We start from the raw sequence: 18,120 nt of genomic DNA, 5'->3' as shown, positions 1-18,120 counted from the left end.
GTAAACGCAAACTGGGCCAAATGCGCGGCCAATTTTAGTCTGGCTTCCAAACCCTCTGCCCGTACTATTTCGTTATTCAGGATATCAACCCCCTCAACGTTGAAAACTAGTATAGTTTAAGGTGGTTTTGTCCTGCAAAGGATTTTTCCTTCGACAAAGGCCTTTGCCCGAACGGCGACTTCGTCGCCACAGAATCCAGTTGGCAAAGGGTCTGAAAACCAGACTATACCAAATTGCGTTTGTTTACAAGCAGAGCGCCACCACGACAAAATATTGAAAGGTTTGAATTAAAAGCGCGGCCGAGCCCGGCAGTGTAAACGGACAAAATTGCGGGGCTCGGCCGCGGCTCGCCCCAGCCCCGCACTGTAAACGGGGTCAAATAAGAGGTTGCTGAATGCTATTATACCTAGGAACACCTTAGAAGTTACCATAAAGTGCATCAGGCACTTTCATGCTTAACAAATAATGACGTCATTGAGAGATGAGTTTTTACAACTAGGTGTCCCCGTAACCCGTTGAGGACGGGCTGATTTTGCTACGACACGCATTTCCCATAGACTCTTGCCCAAGTATACTCGGGACTCGTCCTAGATGGGTTAAAGAGCAGGAGGTCATAGACAATCTCAGCGGAGTAGAAAAAGTTGAAGAAACAATGTATTATGAGCATTTGAATGTTGTACGTAGCACCATGTAGCCAGGTGTCCTCTTGGTTGTCTAAACATGGGTTGTCCCCATCATGTGAGCATGACATATCCTTGGTAGCTTTCCTTGCTTGCTTCAATGGAAAGTGATCATGATCAAAACTATCATATGTCTCTGGACAATGACGTGTCCAAGACATAATAATATTGCACACAACTACATGGAAAACATTATTTCAAAACAAAATGGAATATGTGACATTTCATGCGAAAAAGGGGGTAATACTACACAAGAGAGCATGGACAGGAGTATTTACCTTCAGATGTCACAGGACACTGAAGTGGGGGACTATGCTACATACAAATGGTCAACACAGGTGGCATGATCTGTATAATTTGAGGGGCAAAAAACCCACAGAGTTTTTGCTCAATTTCCCTGTTGTCATTAAAAATAAATTTCTGGTATGGGATTTTTTTTCCTGATGTGATTTCATTTCAAGGTTACATTTGCAGCATGACAGGAGTGTCCCATCCTGCATGACCATCTGTTCACATAAAGTGTGAAATACCCTAACACTTTAAAACTGAAGGCTGAAACACACAATGTCCTGAAAGGGATCGAACAGTTTTGGTTGAGACATAATTTCAGGTTTCTAACATTTTTTGGTGAGATAATGAGAAACCTCTTATGAAATATGAAAGAGCACATAATTCTTAGAGGAATTCAACATTTATTTGATGAAAATTAGTTTTGAAATGGCTGAGATATCCAAAAAAGAGCGATTCTATAAAGTGTGGGACCCACACTTTATTACGATCGCTTTGTTTTACTTTGTTTTTGGATGTTTCATTCATTCCAAACCCGATTTTCATCAAATAAACTTTGAATTCCTCTTGAAATGGTATGCTCTGTACTATATCATAAGTGTTTTCTTGGTATCTCGCAAAAAGTTAAAAGCCCAATTCTCATCTCCACCAATACTGTACTATCCCTTTAAACTACTGTACAGTACCAGTTAAATCCAGAATGGTCCATAACATGCCAATTGTTCTCTCTCTTTGTTGTCGCTGATTTTTTTCCCTTTTTTTTCTGTTAACACTGAAATGCTAAGTATTCTGCTTAGTGTAACAAACAGCAGATTACCTTTGAATATATACAAGAGCTGTCACCAGCAGTCACTTCTCTAAAGACTGAATACTCATGGGTAAATTTAATATTAAAAAATGTCTGCATTAGGGTAGAACATGTGATTTACTCCATGTAAGGAACATGACAACTATAAACAGCAGATTCCAAGTCCACTGCTTTTCATTGATGACTATACATACTTTTCTTAAAGCCCATATGGATGAGTTAGATGCCTGTGTCATTAATCACACAAAAATACAATGCTATTTATGATCGGCAATAAAGGGTGGAGTGTGATTGATGATAAAAAGTCTTTCTCAGGTGTTTCTGTTGATGTTTTTCTTTTTCTGTTTTTCATCAGCTTTGATTGCACTAAGATGCTTAGCTCATTTTCCAGCCATCAAAGGCAGAAAAATAATGCCCATTATATACGTTATCCGCCTACTTTTGTCATTGACTGAATTAATATGATCCAGATTGCACACCATACAGGATGGCCCAAAAAGAACGGAACACCTAAGATCTTTAATTTTAGCTATATTGTTCCTAATATGTCACTATTTTGTATACTGTTGGAAAGGCCATTCCTTTTTCCGTATAATGACACCAGTTCTTTAATTTTGGTTAATGCGTTATGATTTTAGAACCATTTTTGTCAACCCTTGCAATTTTCAAAATTTGATCATTTTGCACTCTCAAAGATACCAAAACCAGCGAGAATTTGGCTTGCCATAGAACCAGTAGCGTTCACAATGTGCGGAATGTGGGGCGGACAGTGTTATTGTCGTCTGGTCGTCTCATTCACAATGGTAACCGACAATGACGACCACATTCTACACATTGTGAACGTAACTGGTGCTACGGTAAGCCGAATTCTCCCTGGTTTCGGTATCTCTGAGAGTGCAAAATGATCACATTTTGAAAATTGCAAGGGTTGACAAAAACGTTCCTAAAATCATAACGCATCCACCAAAATTAAAGAACTTGGTTTCATTCTATTGGAAAAGAATGGCCTTTCTAATAGCATGCAAAATAATGACATATTTGCAAAAATATTGCTGAAATTAAAGATCTTAGGCGTTCCATTCTTTCTGGGCCACCCTGTATATTGTCCTTACTTTCATTTATCTCATTTAATTTCACCATAGTTCAGTGTGGAGCCCCTTAAATAATCCCGAGCCAATTGTATACAGGCACAAGTTGTGTAATGCATTTACTTTGTGGGAATTTGCCACATCATAGGGGCACTGGGATAAGACCAGCAGTATAAACTTATTTTACAGTTTCACATGAGTGAGTGGATATTCATGTGAACATTTATGAATTAAGAAAAAACATACACTTTGTGGCAGATTCCTATAAAACCATTGATAATTTACTGAATTGTAGGTTAGACCTATCAGGGATCTCGCCAGCGTATATCACCCTTGTCGGCCCCGACAAGCGTGCGGTTTGAAGAAGCAATTGCCGACAAGGGTAAAACTTGCCGACAAGGGTAACACCACGCGTGAACTTGCCGACAAGGGTAACTTGCTTGACGAGCTAAGTTCGGACCAATTTCTTGCCTTTTTCAGTTTTTATTATCTGGCTAGAAAAGAAGCTAGATGTTGAAAGCAGCAGCAGTTTACATACTTATACAAGCGCAAAAATTTACCCACGCAGTCACCGCACCGATCACAACAACGCGGCTCAACAGAGCGACGTACTACTAGCTGATACCAGGGAGGTCTCACCTCCCTGCTGATACACACCACATCACACACTTGCTCACTCACATGCGCTCTGATTTGGGATCCACACACACATGCACAAGCACCCAGCCGGCCACTTACAGCCGCCTGCGTGTACAACGGTACAGTGTATTGTGAGAGGGAGAGAGAGGACGGAAAGAGAGGGTCGGAGGCCGAAGGAGGCTGAGGAAGGCTGACACGTGCTCGCTTGTTGTCACGCTTGTTGTCGGGTTACGCAAAAACAAACGATATGAAATGCATGCCCCCCTCCGCCAAATGTTGTATTTTTTTTTTTTTGGCTGCTTTGGTTTGTTTGTTAGTTTGTCTGCCTGTCTGTCTCTCTATTCGCAAAATAAGTCAAAATTTGGGAACAGATTAGGATGAAATTTTCAGGAACAGTTGGTTGGTAAAATGGCGCAAGGAACAGATGATTAAATTTTGATAGTGAGCAGGATTTATAATACCACCGAGTGACCGCCAGGATCCAGGATCTCTAGACTTTGTTTCGTATATTTGAAAGGATTCGTATCAATTCTTTAGGAAGCTGGCCATCGGCAATGACGCAAAATTAGATGCGTTCAAAGCATTGCCGCAGAGAGAAAATTAACTCCATTTTTCGTTAAAAAAAGAAAAGAAAAAAGAAAGCAAAGTAAGCAAATGCAAATTGTTATTTAGGCTTTGGTAGTTTCAGTGGGTTATTTTTTTTTTAATCTAAAAAGCCATGCGTTCCATTTTAGCCTTTTCAATTTCTATGGATTTGTAAACGTCATTCGTGAATATTCCATTTTCCTTCTCCGGGCCGAAATTTATAGTAATTCTGTCATGATGGTCTTTCAAGTTCAACGTATACGTAATGCTCCACGTGCTTCTGGCTTGGTTTGTTAAAAGGTGGGTTAGGGGGCCTTCATGGGCAGAAAATAAATGATGACCATTCATCAATGTTCCCAGTTGGTTTACATGCTATGTACACGCTGTTTACGACCACTGAAGCAAGGTGGCAGTACGCGCGACATTCTTTATCTGACACCTGGCTTTCGTGGAAATTTCGTGGAAATTTCCACAAGCCACGATATCAAGTTTCCCCACTGCTTGAGGTCGTGCTTTTTTTTATTCTTCATTACGAACATCAATTTGTTCAACTTGAAAAGTGTAGATAATTTGCTTTGAGGACGTGTTTCTTTTTTTTTTTCATTGCAGCATCGGTAACATTTTGTTTTGTTCATCGTCCCTGCATGGCAGGGGTTCATGGGAGGAGAACGATAGGAATGACTGGGGAGAAAACAAACTGAAAGAAGGAAGCATCTTTTGAGCGAGCTGTCTTTGTTTTTCTCTACACCAGCATCAGTTATGGCCACCAAGATTCATTTTTTTTTTCGTTACTCCGACAGATTAATGATAAAATGATGCTAGATTCTTTATTCTGAAGGTTCGTTAATCCAAAAAATGATTAAGAAAAAATGTCCGTTCATTTCACAACGAAATCAGTTTTGTTATTTCGAACGTTTCTGTCAGTGAAATTTCGGAATAAAACGACGGCACAAAACAGCGTGTTTTCGTACTCTATAGGGCTTTTTACACTTGTGTTTCTTAACCCCGGACTTTCTCTGACCCAGGACTATCGTTAGTCCCGTACCAATTTTTTCAGCTTTTTACACTCGCCAATTAGTCCCGTACTATCTCTTGTCCGGGGCTAAGGAGAAAACTGACCTTTTTACACTCGTATTTCTTAGCCCCGGACTTTCCAAACCACATGAATATTCATAATTACGCTGTGTACTGTACACGTACACGCACGCACCGGCAGCACTTGATTACCTCGTTTCTGATTGGTCAGTGAGGGTCGGACTTCGTCTCCGTCGCTTAGCCCAGGATTATTTTTTCGTTCTGTTTACACTCACTTGCTTGGCACCGCAATTGCGGTGCTAGCACCGCAATTGCGGTGCTAACCCCTGCTATTTTGCAGGGCCAGATAGTACCGTACTATCGGTGGGGCTAGCCCACTTTGGCAAAAACGAGTGTAAACAGAAAGTGGGCTAAGGATAGTCCCGTACCAACGGTGGGGCTAAGGCCCCCCCTTAGCCCAACCGTTGGTCCGGGGCTAAGCAAAATTTTACAAGTGTAAAAAGCCCTTATAAGGGTCTGTTATTCCGACAGAAGTAGTAATGATGAAATAATAATAGATTCTTTATTCTGAAGGTTCGTTAACCGAAAATTGAATAAAGAAAAATGTCCGTAAATTTCAAAACGAAATCAGTGCGTCATTTCGAACGTTTTGCCAGTGAAATTTGGAATAAAACTGCCCAAAAAATAGTTGCACTTTTTTTACTCTTAGGGTTCGTTACTCCGACAGATTAATAAAAAAATAATGCTATATTCCTTATTCTGAAGGTTCGTTAATCCAAAAATGATTTTAAAAAATGTCCGTTCATTTCAAACGAAATCAGTTTTGTTATTTCGAACGTTTCCGTCAGTGAAATTTCAGAATAAAACGACGGCCCCAAAACGATAAAGAAGAAATGAAAACGGTTACAGTTTTCTTTCCCTCAGGGTTCGTTACTCCGAAAGAATAATGGCAAAATAATACTCTACATTCTTAATTCTGAATGATCGTTAATAGAAAAATTATAAAGGAGAAAATATTCGTTTATATCCAAACGAAATCAGTTTTGTTATTTCGAATGTTCTGCCAGTATAATTTCGGAATACAACAACGGCCCCAAAAGGGTGTTTTCTTATTCTGAAGGTTTGTTATTCTGAAGCAATAACGATGATAGATGATAGATTCCTTTCTGAAGGTTCGTTGATCGGAAAATAATAAAGAAAAAATGCTTGTTAATCTTCGAACGAAATCAGTTTTATTTTGAACATTCATCTGTAGTACCGACCTTTGGTGTTGTTGTTGTTTTCGATTACAAACCTTCGAAGTACTCAGTAATGAATCGTTTCATTTTATGATTAAACAAACCTTCGGAATAATGACCATCATTACAATTTTGTATGATATCTCTTTGATGTCACGGCCAAACTACCGCAGTATACCCAGAAAGGAAAGTGCAACGATGTCCCGAAAGTTCTCGATCGCTTCTCGCGCATCTGCATGCAATAGGCCTACCACGTGGTCGAGCAGACGGCGAGAAAGCAACACGGCGCGCGTTGTTGCGATGCAGAGGCGGCTAATTATTGCAACAGTGAAACAGGAAAGGCCTAAAAGAAATCGGAACCTCCACCATCGGCACCTACTTCTCTTTCATTTATTATTTAGGAACTGCCGCTAACAAAAGGTATGGAGTTTCTGCATTGTTTCTGTGAGAATATGCCCCTCACAACGTTCATTACATCTCCGTGAAAATGTCGCATTTAGTGGCATTTTAGCGGCGATTTATCCGTGTTGTATTGAGCATTAGCGAAGGCTTCCGCGCTTTGCGTACCCACCCCCAGAAAAGCGCGCATAAATGCCGACAAGCGTGAAGATATTCCTGGCGAGAACCCTGCCTATGACATTTGCTCAGGACTGCGACAATTGCTCCCATGAAATGTCTGCACATTATTAAAGCCAAACATAGAACCTACTCACAAACTTAGCCCTACCCCTAATCCTGACATCAAACTAAACCTAAAACAATATCACAACCCTAACCCTAACCCTAAGTCCTTGGGGAAAATAAGACCAGAGCAATTGTCACAGTGGCAAATGCCATGTCACCAAATTGTAATAGGGATATCTTTCTACACTAGTCCATACAGGGGTCCTTACAACCAGATACTTACTGTCACAAGATTCTACATATAATACAAACACAGTACCCTCATCCCTGCCAGTGCCCTACTCCCTTTGAGACAGCTTGTGAGGAAAAGCTGAAATTTTGATGTTTAAAGGGGGGGGGGGGGGGGGGGGACATGACATTTGCTCCTGCAACAATTGCCCTGGTCTTATTTTCTCCAAGGACTTAATAAGGTTGTGATAGGAATCCAGCGGCCCATTTACACTTGCTTGGAAAAATCGTGATTTTTCTAAAATCGCAACATTTGGGTGTAAGTTGCTAAGCAACTACACCCAAACGCTCTCGAAACATCGCCAGAAAAATCGCCAGCCGGAGTGTGATTTTTTGAAACATCGCGAAGTTTGAGGCGAAGTTAGCGAGTGTAAACCCAAGCTGCAGAAATATCACGATTTTTCATCACGTGACTTTCGGTATCGGATTGCAACAATTGCACCGGGAGTTTACGCGCGCTCCCTATCCCTCTGTGGAACGTGTAGAGAGTACGTCGGTCACTGGCCAGAGTTCTAGTACACGGTATAGACAGCTGTGTACAGTTCTAAACGGCCGATCCTTGATCGGCTCGGGGTCTCTCACCTCCCTCTCCCTGATGAAACTAGTACGGGAATGCGTTGATTCAGATTGTGGGAGTGCCCGTACTGCTCTCGAGTCTCGATATACACTGTTTGTGGAATACTAGTGCAGGAGTACGTAACAAGTGTGAGTTCTTGCTGTCGCCTGATAAAATACCAGTCCTAACTTCCAAGTCCTACTTCTCACTTTCGTCATATCGGCGAAATTTCATGATCCTCCTGAATGCTGCTGTAGATGAAGTTTTAAACACCTACTACGTATGTGATCTAATATAGCAAGCTATATAGTTTTACCGTAAGTATAACAGTCTCGAGAAGCACTAATTTATGTGTGCATTGTACTGATAAAAAGCCCTGGCTCAACGTTCCAACCAGCTAGCTAGCTGTGATCAAATTAAATATACTGCACTGCAGTGAAAATGAACAGAATAGCGCGCGCTTCCACTCAGCTACCGTGTTGAAAAGAGGTAAATTACGCATGCGCACTACCGACCATAGAAGCTCAAACTTCGCATGTTTTTGCGCAAGTGTAAACGGTGGAACCAAAATATTGCGATTTTAAAAATCGCGATGTTAGTAAGTGTAAATGCGGCTCAGGTTTGGCTTGATATGAGGATTAGGGTTAGGGTTACGCTTGAGGGTAGAACTTATGTTTGGTTTTTATGTTATATCATGGGAGCATTTGCAGCAAGAGCAAATTGAATAACATGAAACTGGAAAAAAATACAAGGCTTACAAACATGAAGCTTGTACTAGGATAAAGCATCTTCTCTATTTCAACCAGCTTCTGCTGAACTTTTAGAGACAGTCATCGCACAAGGAAATAGGAAGTCTGTGGGAATTTTACTATAGTACTCTCCACTTTGATAATTGGGTACCGGTTAATTGGGTACTCTGCATAATTGACTTACAAGTTGAAAAAACTGTTCCAACTGCATGTTATATTTACAAGATAATCAGGTAGAAATTTTCCAGATACCCGATTATTAGTGGAGAGTAATGGATTTTGTAATGAAAGAGTAGACAAGTCTGTCATGTCAAGTCCTGACATGCCCTCCAGTGCAGCCATCTGAATGTCAAATATTGTTATCAGGTTTATATGTGGCTAGTTGATCACACCTATAACTTTCACTACCTGTGCTTACTTCAGCATTTAAGTGAAATATAAAAGAAAGGCAGGATAAATGGTTCATTCAAGTTTAGTTAAAGTTGCAAGTGAACTTTCAGCAAAAGTTCTCTGACCTGACATACCAATGTTTGTACTCTGATGCCTGTTAATAATCACTGAGCTAGCACATCTCGGGTAACTTGGTCAAGAGTGGCATTTTCATTATAACACTTTCTCATCAGCTGCCAGAGATTGGAATAATCATCACAAAATAATATTGATGACAAAAACCCAAGGGTGACTGACCATGAAGTTTTGCATTTGTAGACACAATAACTTGTGATCTTGCACAGCAATCCAAGTCACATACAGTTTATCTGGATAAAATAAAATACTGGTATCAAGGACTAAAGGTTGTGATTGATTGTTTAGAATGCGTTAAAGAAGAAAATCTGATGTAACTCTGCTATCTGTCAGTCACCATCAATCCCATGAAGACTCTTTTTTTTTTTTGTAATTGATCAAACTTATTTTGTGTATCAAGGCTACATTTCTTCAGAATAAAAAAAAAATAGGACTGAATCTCTTTAGATGTATGGAGAGAACACTATCTTGGGAAAGGTTTTATCTGCCATTTGTTCTCTCTCAACCTTTGCATGGCAAACATACTCAAGATCTCAGCCTTATCAAATACCATTTACATGTTTGAGGTAGGGAGTGGGAGTGAGGAAATGGCAAAAAGCTAAACATGCTATGAGATTTAGTGGAACCTCACACACATAGTAATGAACTAAACAATGGTTTGTTCATATCCTTCATAGAGATGTCTCTTTTCATCTTATGGTCTTCTACATCGCCTTTCTTTTCTGGCAAGGCAGAGTTTGTTACATTTTCTAATTTCTGCACATCTTCTAAAGCTAGTATTCATTGAACAAGTAGCTCTGACAATTTTCAATCTCCATCACCACCAAGTAGATACTGCTTCAGTTATCTCTACTACAGCTGTGTACTAAAAAGATAAATTTATTTGTTATGTGATACACTATAACTTTACACAGCGTATAACCTTCTGTGTTTGTAAGGAATGTTCCTTTCTTTCTTCATTTTTTTTCTTTCTGACAAATTTTGTGAATGCAATATCTCAACAATGACTTGACCAATTAACATGAAATTTTCATCATCCTATCTCAAGTCAATATCTAGATACAACTTTTCATAACGTTAACTTATCTGTGATGTCATCTAGGTGCCACTTTGTGGTTTTGAGATGATGTCAAATGATCAATCATATCTTCATAACTAAATGTCATATGTTCATCATTTTCAGTAGGCATATATTGAAACTGCACTTTTTTCACTTGATTTGGATTCCTGATACAATAACCAGTAACAACACCCATTGATTTCCTATCAACCTTGACAAATAACAAGGTAATGCTCATGCGACAATGTTAAAATTCTGTGCTTGCGTCTATGTGAAAATATAGTGAAAAGGCATGCCTTTTTTTATATTCTATCATAGTACACCGTAGCTCGTAAGAATGTGCAATAACCCCATGTTTTTATTGCATACATTGTATATATCAAAAGCATATGAATTCTATACATTTCATGTAATCTGAGAGTCCAAATTTTATTACTACATCATGATATCACCATCAGAAAAAAAGAAAGTGAAATATAATTTTTGACATGATTTTTCATATTCACATTTGCATCTTGGTCACTATTGCTCAATATTCTCCCAAATTCAAATATTATGTACTTTGGACAATTGTCTTTCGAGTCAGCATCATTGATTTTCAATTTGATGATGTCATCATATTGAAATTGTGATAAAATGCAATGTATCAAAATCTTCCGAGCATTGACATGGCAACTTTCTAGAAGCTGTTATCTCAACTGGTTTTACTCCATTTCCTCTGAAAATTGAATATGTTGTAGTTGAGACACCAAGCTTTCATGATTGTGCATTTAATTTTGATCAGATGCTCTCATCAGGGTGAAAATACAAGTATCATCAGTGGATTTGTGAATGAAATCAAGAGAAAGATTTTTTTCTTTGCACTAAGTAAGATTAAGTTTCACAAGTTGTTCGGTGGAGCCATGTGGGTGAGTGGATAAGAACTCTGCGTTCCACATCAGAGGATCCAAGCTCGAATCCAGCAGGACAATTCCCCCCCCCCCCCTTTCTCTCTCTCTCAGGTGAGCTAAACTCTGATATTGTTCATGTTGACATCAGTTGTCAAGTAAACACACCAACATGCACACACACGCAAAATCCCTTTGTTTTGTAACAGAGGTTGCACTGCTTCAACTGCTGTAAAATTTTGTAGGATCATACAGTTTGCCCAACTGATCAGATTATATAATACAGGGGCCGCGGAACGTTTTTCAGTGTGTGTGTGTGTGGGGGGTGGAGGGTGGGTGTCAAGGTCAAACCATTGCAATTTGATGCATGTTTTTGCGTGCTTTATCAACTTGAAATGGCCCCACTTGTTTAAGGTAGCAGGATATTTTGATGTGGATTATTATTGTACAATTTGCCTATTAAGTGTTAACATTTAAAGAAACTTCTTGTATTATTATTCTTACAATGAATTTCATGAACCCTGTCTGTTAAGCAATCAAACAGAAAAGGCATGCACACGAGGGTGTACATAAGAGATATTTCTCCTCCCACACATAGGTGATTTTACATTTTTAGACCTGAAATTCAGCGATCTGGGCCCCATTTCATAAAAGATGTTAGGATGGCAACTCGTGGTGGAATGACAACTTCCAAGAGCAACAGCCAATCAGGAAGATGGATTCTTGTCGTTACTATGACAATTGTCATTCCAGCAAGAGTTGCTATCCTATCAACTCTTTATGAAATGGGGCCCAGGTGCAAACTTTCGGTGCAATACTTAGAATTTTTTCTAGTCCCCCCCCCCAAAAAAAAAAAAGAAAAAAGATAATAATAATAATGGAAATAATTAGGTCTTTCTTTCTTTTTCAGGGAAGTGTTAACAGCAAAATCATGGCATTTAGCTCTTATTCCGTGTGTGCATCATCTGTGTGTATGTACAAAGTGTAATGAGGTAGAGGAGGAGGGTGTGGGAGGGGGATGCCCCCTCCCGCTCGACGGAGCTTTTGCGGTTTTAGAATTGAAATAAACCAATTTGAAGCACACTTTTTTGTGGGAAATTCGGAAATTGTCATTCCCCAAAGTGTACTAAGTCTATAGAGGGGACCAATCAATGGGAGTGTGGCAAGATACCCCTCCCATATTCGAGGGAGCTTTTTTTTTTTTCATTTTTAGAACTGAAATTCAACAATCTGGCGCACATTTCTGTTTGAATATCTGGAAACTTGTCAATCAGAGAAGTGCAAGTCTGTGGAAGAAGACATACCATGATGATGTGGCAGGGGATAAGCCCTATTCTTCCTCCTACATGAGGGAAATTCTGTATTTTCTGATTGCAGTTAAACGTTTTGGGGCACACATTTTGTGGCATATAGTTGGAAAACTCAAAGTGTAGCCATAGTCTACTTGTGTGCATAGGGCGGGGGGGAACAGGGAGAACGTGTGCGAGAGTGCTATCCCCATCCTTCCCGTACGAGGGAGCTTTAGCCTTGTTAATGTTGAAATTGAGATATCTTGTATACTCATATTTGATGGAATATTTGAGAAATTATGAAAAAAAAGATTGGGGGAACTGAGAGAGGAAAGGGTTGATTAAAAGGGGATATTCTCCTTGTACATTTAATCAATAGGGAACTATTGATTTTTCACCCCCCCCCCCTCCCCTTTGCTACGCCAGTGCTTAGACGGGAACTTTATGTAAGGGCGGAATCTTTGGAAATTCAAATTCAGGAGTGTTGTGATTTTTTCCCTGATTTTTTCTGTTTTTTCTTCCTTTTTTTTTAACGAACCAGCCCCCCCCCCCCCCCCCCCCCCCGGTTCCGCGGCCCCTGTAATATATCATAGCCAACTACTGGTATGCCTCTATCATAATGCATGGTTCTCCTATAGGTCTAGAGTACATCTTGAAAAAGTGAGATGACAGTTTCACATAATTGGCAAAAAAAGAAAGAAATAGATAATTGATAATAACATTTGTCACAAATGTGTTGAGTGTTTACTTTCCTTGAAATACAGTAGTATCATTTACATGGATGGCTAAACTGTTTTGATAGGGGAGCAGGTCAAAATATGGGGAAAAAATGACATTTGAACATCTTCCCTTGACCTTTGGCCAAAAACCTTTTCCTACAGAATCATTGTGCAGTAATGCATACAAAAATATACCTACTTTGATAAAGCAATCAAACTAGGCACATACACTGAGTAATCTCCAAGGTATGGAGAAAAAGTTTAATTTCAGCATTACATAGTAGAATTTTAGCATTTCAACCTGACCTTTGACCCTTTGACCCTATGACCCCAAAATTTCCAAAAGAATCAGTGTAAGCAGTACATGCATACAAACTGTATGACTGTACTAAGTTTCATGAAGATACCTTGAGCCATTTCAGAGATATGGAGAGTAAAAAAAATTAGCATTTTCAATTGACTTTCGACATTTGACCCCATGGCACAAAACTTTGCTTAGAGCATTTCTATCTGGTAATACATGAATACACTAATTCTAAAAAATACCTCCAGGCATTGCAGAGATATGGGGAGAAAAAGTAGAATTTAAAGAATTTAACCTTGACTGTTGACCATGACCGCATGTCCCCCAAAAGTTGATAGGCACAACTTTGTCCACCCATACACACATATGCCAAGTATCATTAAGATACCTCAAATGATTTTTAAATTACTCTGTCCACAAAATTGATAACAAAAGGACAGACAGATGGAAGGACGGATGGACAACCCGAAAGCATAATGCCACCGGCAACACTTCATGGTAGAGGCATAAAAAAGTTGCTGCAAACTGCTAAATCCAACAGTGGCAAACCAATGATGTAAAAGTCAAAAGGGGGCCCGAGTTTGATATTGTCAGATTGCATATATGTGATTGCTTTTCCTACATGTTTGTCATTTTGCCTCTGACAAGGATTCTGTTAGCATCAAAAGCTCGGGTCTATTTTGACTCCATATCATATAATGACATTGAGTTGATACATGGCCATCTTGGCTATGCCAACTTACGTCAAAGTTCATACTTCAAAAGGCCTATTTTACGGTCACACACACACACCTGATTTTCCTTTATTTAGCATCACAGGACAATTTGTCGAAACATGTTTAAATTTTTAGGCATATAGAAGTCGACTACACAAACATATCTCAACGTAACTTCCAGTGTGTATATTATGAGAGTCAAAATGGAGGTATTACTTTTATCTTGATAACAGCATACTTTCTTATTTTAATGTACTGCTTTGATTTCTAACTATCCAGTTTTTGAAGGTGGCAACCGATATCTGGTCATCCCTCCCCCAGTGTATCATCTAATTCGTATCAGTGGTGAGTTTCATTCCTCTTTTCTGTTGCTTTCAGAATAAACACAATACTGTGGAATTAAACAGCAAAAGACTTGCACAAAAGACAGCAAACAAATTAAAGTATTTGTTGCTGTGCAATGCAAATGAATCCCCCAAACCAACCTGAATTTGAAGTGTATAACATTGTTTATCAAAGTGATTAAACATTTGGGGCATTATTCATCTTATGTCTAGAAGTCTGGCTAATGAGGGCGCTGTCACGCCAAAGCAATTGGTGTCTAGATTTTATCAAGACTCTTCTCAATCACAAGCTTGCAGGATATTCAGATTATGGCCAGAAGAGCTCACACCAGGCAGACATGAGATTTGGCAGCCTATTTAAAAGGTCAAGATATCTATAGGGACAGCTTCACCAATAATTCAAACCTAGAGTGACTATTACTAAACACCTCGATGATATATTTGAGCAAAATCCATTCAGTTTTAATGGTAACTGTTCATCTTGTCAAATGTCAGGGTTATCTTTGATAGCACTACCAAACCCTACTGGTGTCTTCTCCTACCCATGATACACCCCCATCCAAAATTTGAAGAAAAATTTTCAAACTATGTAACTTGTAGAATGGACACAAGCACACAATAGGCACCTAGATTGTTCCATGAACTAAAATAATTTGAAGAAAAATTTATTAGGAAAAAGTGCAGGTAGAGGACAGAAGAGAAATGTGATGCTCAGTGCACATGCAACATGGCTGAACCCCAAGGACTTGATATCCTGTGGAGACCGTATCTCCCAGGGATATGCAATCTATTACAGCCATGTGTGAGGAAAATCCGGTCTTGCATAATATTACACTATATGGTCGGAACTTTGGAGAGATTTGTTTATCTGCTTCACTTATCTATTTTGCCCAATTGTCATATCATCTGATGATAATGTCATTTCTTACATGTTAAAGGAGACCTCTGGATGATTTTCAGACTTTTACATTTGAACAACTGTAAATTAGTCATACTGAGTAGAGTTTCAGAATTTATAGTGATTGGGATGAGGAATAAGAATGTTTTCAAAATTGCAATGAACAAGGATTCAATGATGATATAGCAGCATTACTATAAGAATGCATAAGTTTGGGCTCAAGGAAGCAGAAAAAAAGAAAAGGCATGCATAGATTCTACACACGTGAACTTGTTACGCAAGCGGTATTTAAGTGGGATTACACTGCTATGTTTCTGAACCATAGCTGTGTTCAGACGGAGGCAGTTTTGGTCAGAGTAACTTCGGAGGAAGGGTCGGAGGAAGCTTGGTCGGAGGAAAGGTCGGAGTAGTGCCCGTCTGAACAAGGTCGTGGTAACTTCCTCCGGTCAAGGGAACTTACCATGAACTCTTCCTCCGACCAAGATACTCCTGAGTTTTTTCAGGAGTATCTCGCTACCACGACTAGCCAGTCGGAGTAAATTGCCCATGTGGACAAGCCCTCGGGGTATCTATGACCTTACAAACCTTATACGACCTAGGTAAAACTTCCAGAGTCAAGTGCAAGTACACGTGCGCATGCAGTACAATTCTAACCTAGTCGATCGCGACGGAGAAGCTAGCGCTCAGAAATTCTCATCAACAAGAATGGAGAAGATAAATGCTGGTGGTAAAAAACAATGGTATGGTTGATGTGCGCGGCGCTACCACTTCCGGAAGTTACACCCACCCTCCACGGTGATCCCCACGAAGGCCGTGGTAAACAAAATTGGTCGAAGTTTCTTCCCACGACCATGGTATGGACACAGGGTCATGGTAAGATAAGCATAAATTTGAATTCTGATTGCTGCGCCATAAAATTTTACTCCGACTAGAAATACATCTGAACATGGCTTATGTAAGCCTCCTACTCATGCATTCTTATGGTGAGCCCCCCTCTTGCATTCTTATGGTGAGGCTGCTATGTCATCAACATTGTTCAGTGTGATTTGTTACGGTTTTTCAGAGTATTAGTTTCTCTGCTCAAGGACCGCAGTAAATTATACAAACCTATACATGGAGCTGCTGATTCATGTCCTACATGATGTGAAATTATGAAAATTGTCTGAAATGTCCCTTTAAAGAAAAATTATTCATATTTTCTTCAAAAACCGTGAATATTTGTGGACATTATATTCACCTCGCAAAGTTTTGCATTGCTACCTTGAAACCATCTCAAATCCTGTACATAGATACCTATGTATATTACATCTCAAATCGTCTGTTTCTGTCAGTCTTTATAGTCTATGGATGTTTCTTTTCCTTCAGCCTAGTAACGAAGTATTTCATTCATCTGCTTCCTTCCAATAAGTTACATGGGCAGGAATCCACTTTTATTAGTTGTTGCTAGGTAGAGCAAGTCTCCTGCAAGCTTTGTGGTTGTTAAGGGCAACTTTTGTGCACAAAGCATGCATAAAATCTTAATATATTACAGAATCGGTCTCTTGAAAAACTCTATCTCTTCCTGTAAAGAATCTTCTGTTTTGTTCCTTGTTATTTTAAAATGCATTGCATAACACAGACTGTGAAATAGAGAAGTTAAAGTAGTGCCTATATTGAAGTCTCAAACTGTCATCAACATAATTACTGATCTTACATCTAATAATAATAATCATAATAACTACAATTAGTTATGATTTATTAATCTCTTTTTTTTTGTATTATAATTTTGGTAAGGTGTTTTTCTTTAATTTCCGGCTTTTAGACTGCTCTATCTTGATTGCTCAAAACTTTCCATTGCCTTTCATAGAATTCTACGTCCAAATCCAATTTGATTATTTCCCTGCTAGAATGATCTCCAAGGAAATTTAAGTCGACCTCAGTGTGGTTTCCACATTTATCCTTTTAAAGATGTAAGTCTTTTAGATTTGCATCTGCAAAGATGATGTATATGGGTTGGTCTTTTATGCCTGGAATGAAATTTGTGATATTCAGGCTGTAAAGTATACAATTTTATTTCTTTAGAGAAAATAGTACTTTTACGTCAATATTCAGAAAGAATGCCCAAGGCCAGCCCAAAGTTGTCAGCATAAACACATAAATTACTGATCCCACTGCTACAATTTAGGCAACCTTTTACTGAAGATTGGGTCCAGACCACACACATGGACACAGCTCTCCCCAAAGAGAGTGAGGAGGGTGTGCATAATTGGATACTTTAGGCCTGGAACTTGTCACAGGTTCAGTGACCTGCTGAGACAGTGTTAAGTTGTGAGAATATGAACGGGCAATACAATATAATGCCTTCATATCCTATCATCAGCTATAATTAGGACATTGTTGGTCATGTAATAACTTATAGAAGAGTGGAAAGTCAATACAAACTTACATGTCTTCCTCTTTTCTGGCTCCAACTGGGTATCATCACAGGCAATGTGGCATTGGCACTTGGCCAGTAGGAACTGGACACAACAACAGTCATACAGTGAGCCACTGGTCAAGATGGTTGGAAGAACAGCATTTACAAGAACCAGAGCATGTTCCGGCATAGACAGGAGCATCTGAAGCATGATTGAATTAAAACATGAAGTTTGTACATGGTTTAGTCTTTAGAACTATTTTTCTCTCATGGTCAGCTTCAGTCTCACACATCTTTGTTGAGTAATGGTGAAATCTAAATGCCACGATTTTCATTATTCCCTGGGAATGTAGTTCAAAATCTTGTATTCTTGGAGTATTTACAAAATGGTGATTGCAAGCACAG

At 39.2% G+C, this 18,120-nt stretch overlaps 1 protein-coding gene across 1 annotated transcript in view; it reads right to left on the bottom strand.

The window, feature by feature from the left end:
* The window catches only part of LOC139725068 (anaphase-promoting complex subunit 5-like), a 104,497-nt gene that overhangs the window by 63,251 nt on the left and 23,126 nt on the right, over nt 1-18,120 (bottom strand). Inside the window, exon 15 of the mRNA XM_071636156.1 lies at nt 17,746-17,917. Coding sequence (XP_071492257.1) covers nt 17,746-17,917 — 172 coding nt within the window. The remainder of the gene's footprint in view (nt 1-17,745; nt 17,918-18,120) is intronic.

The sequence above is a fragment of the Diadema antillarum genome, unplaced genomic scaffold (genome assembly GCF_040938485.1).
Source record: "Diadema antillarum isolate AM-2024a unplaced genomic scaffold, OU_Dant_1.0 seq00000014_RagTag, whole genome shotgun sequence".
NCBI classification, from domain to species: domain Eukaryota; kingdom Metazoa; phylum Echinodermata; class Echinoidea; order Diadematoida; family Diadematidae; genus Diadema; species Diadema antillarum.
Note: the sequence above shows the minus strand (reverse complement) of the source record. Positions and strands in the feature narration are given on the sequence as shown.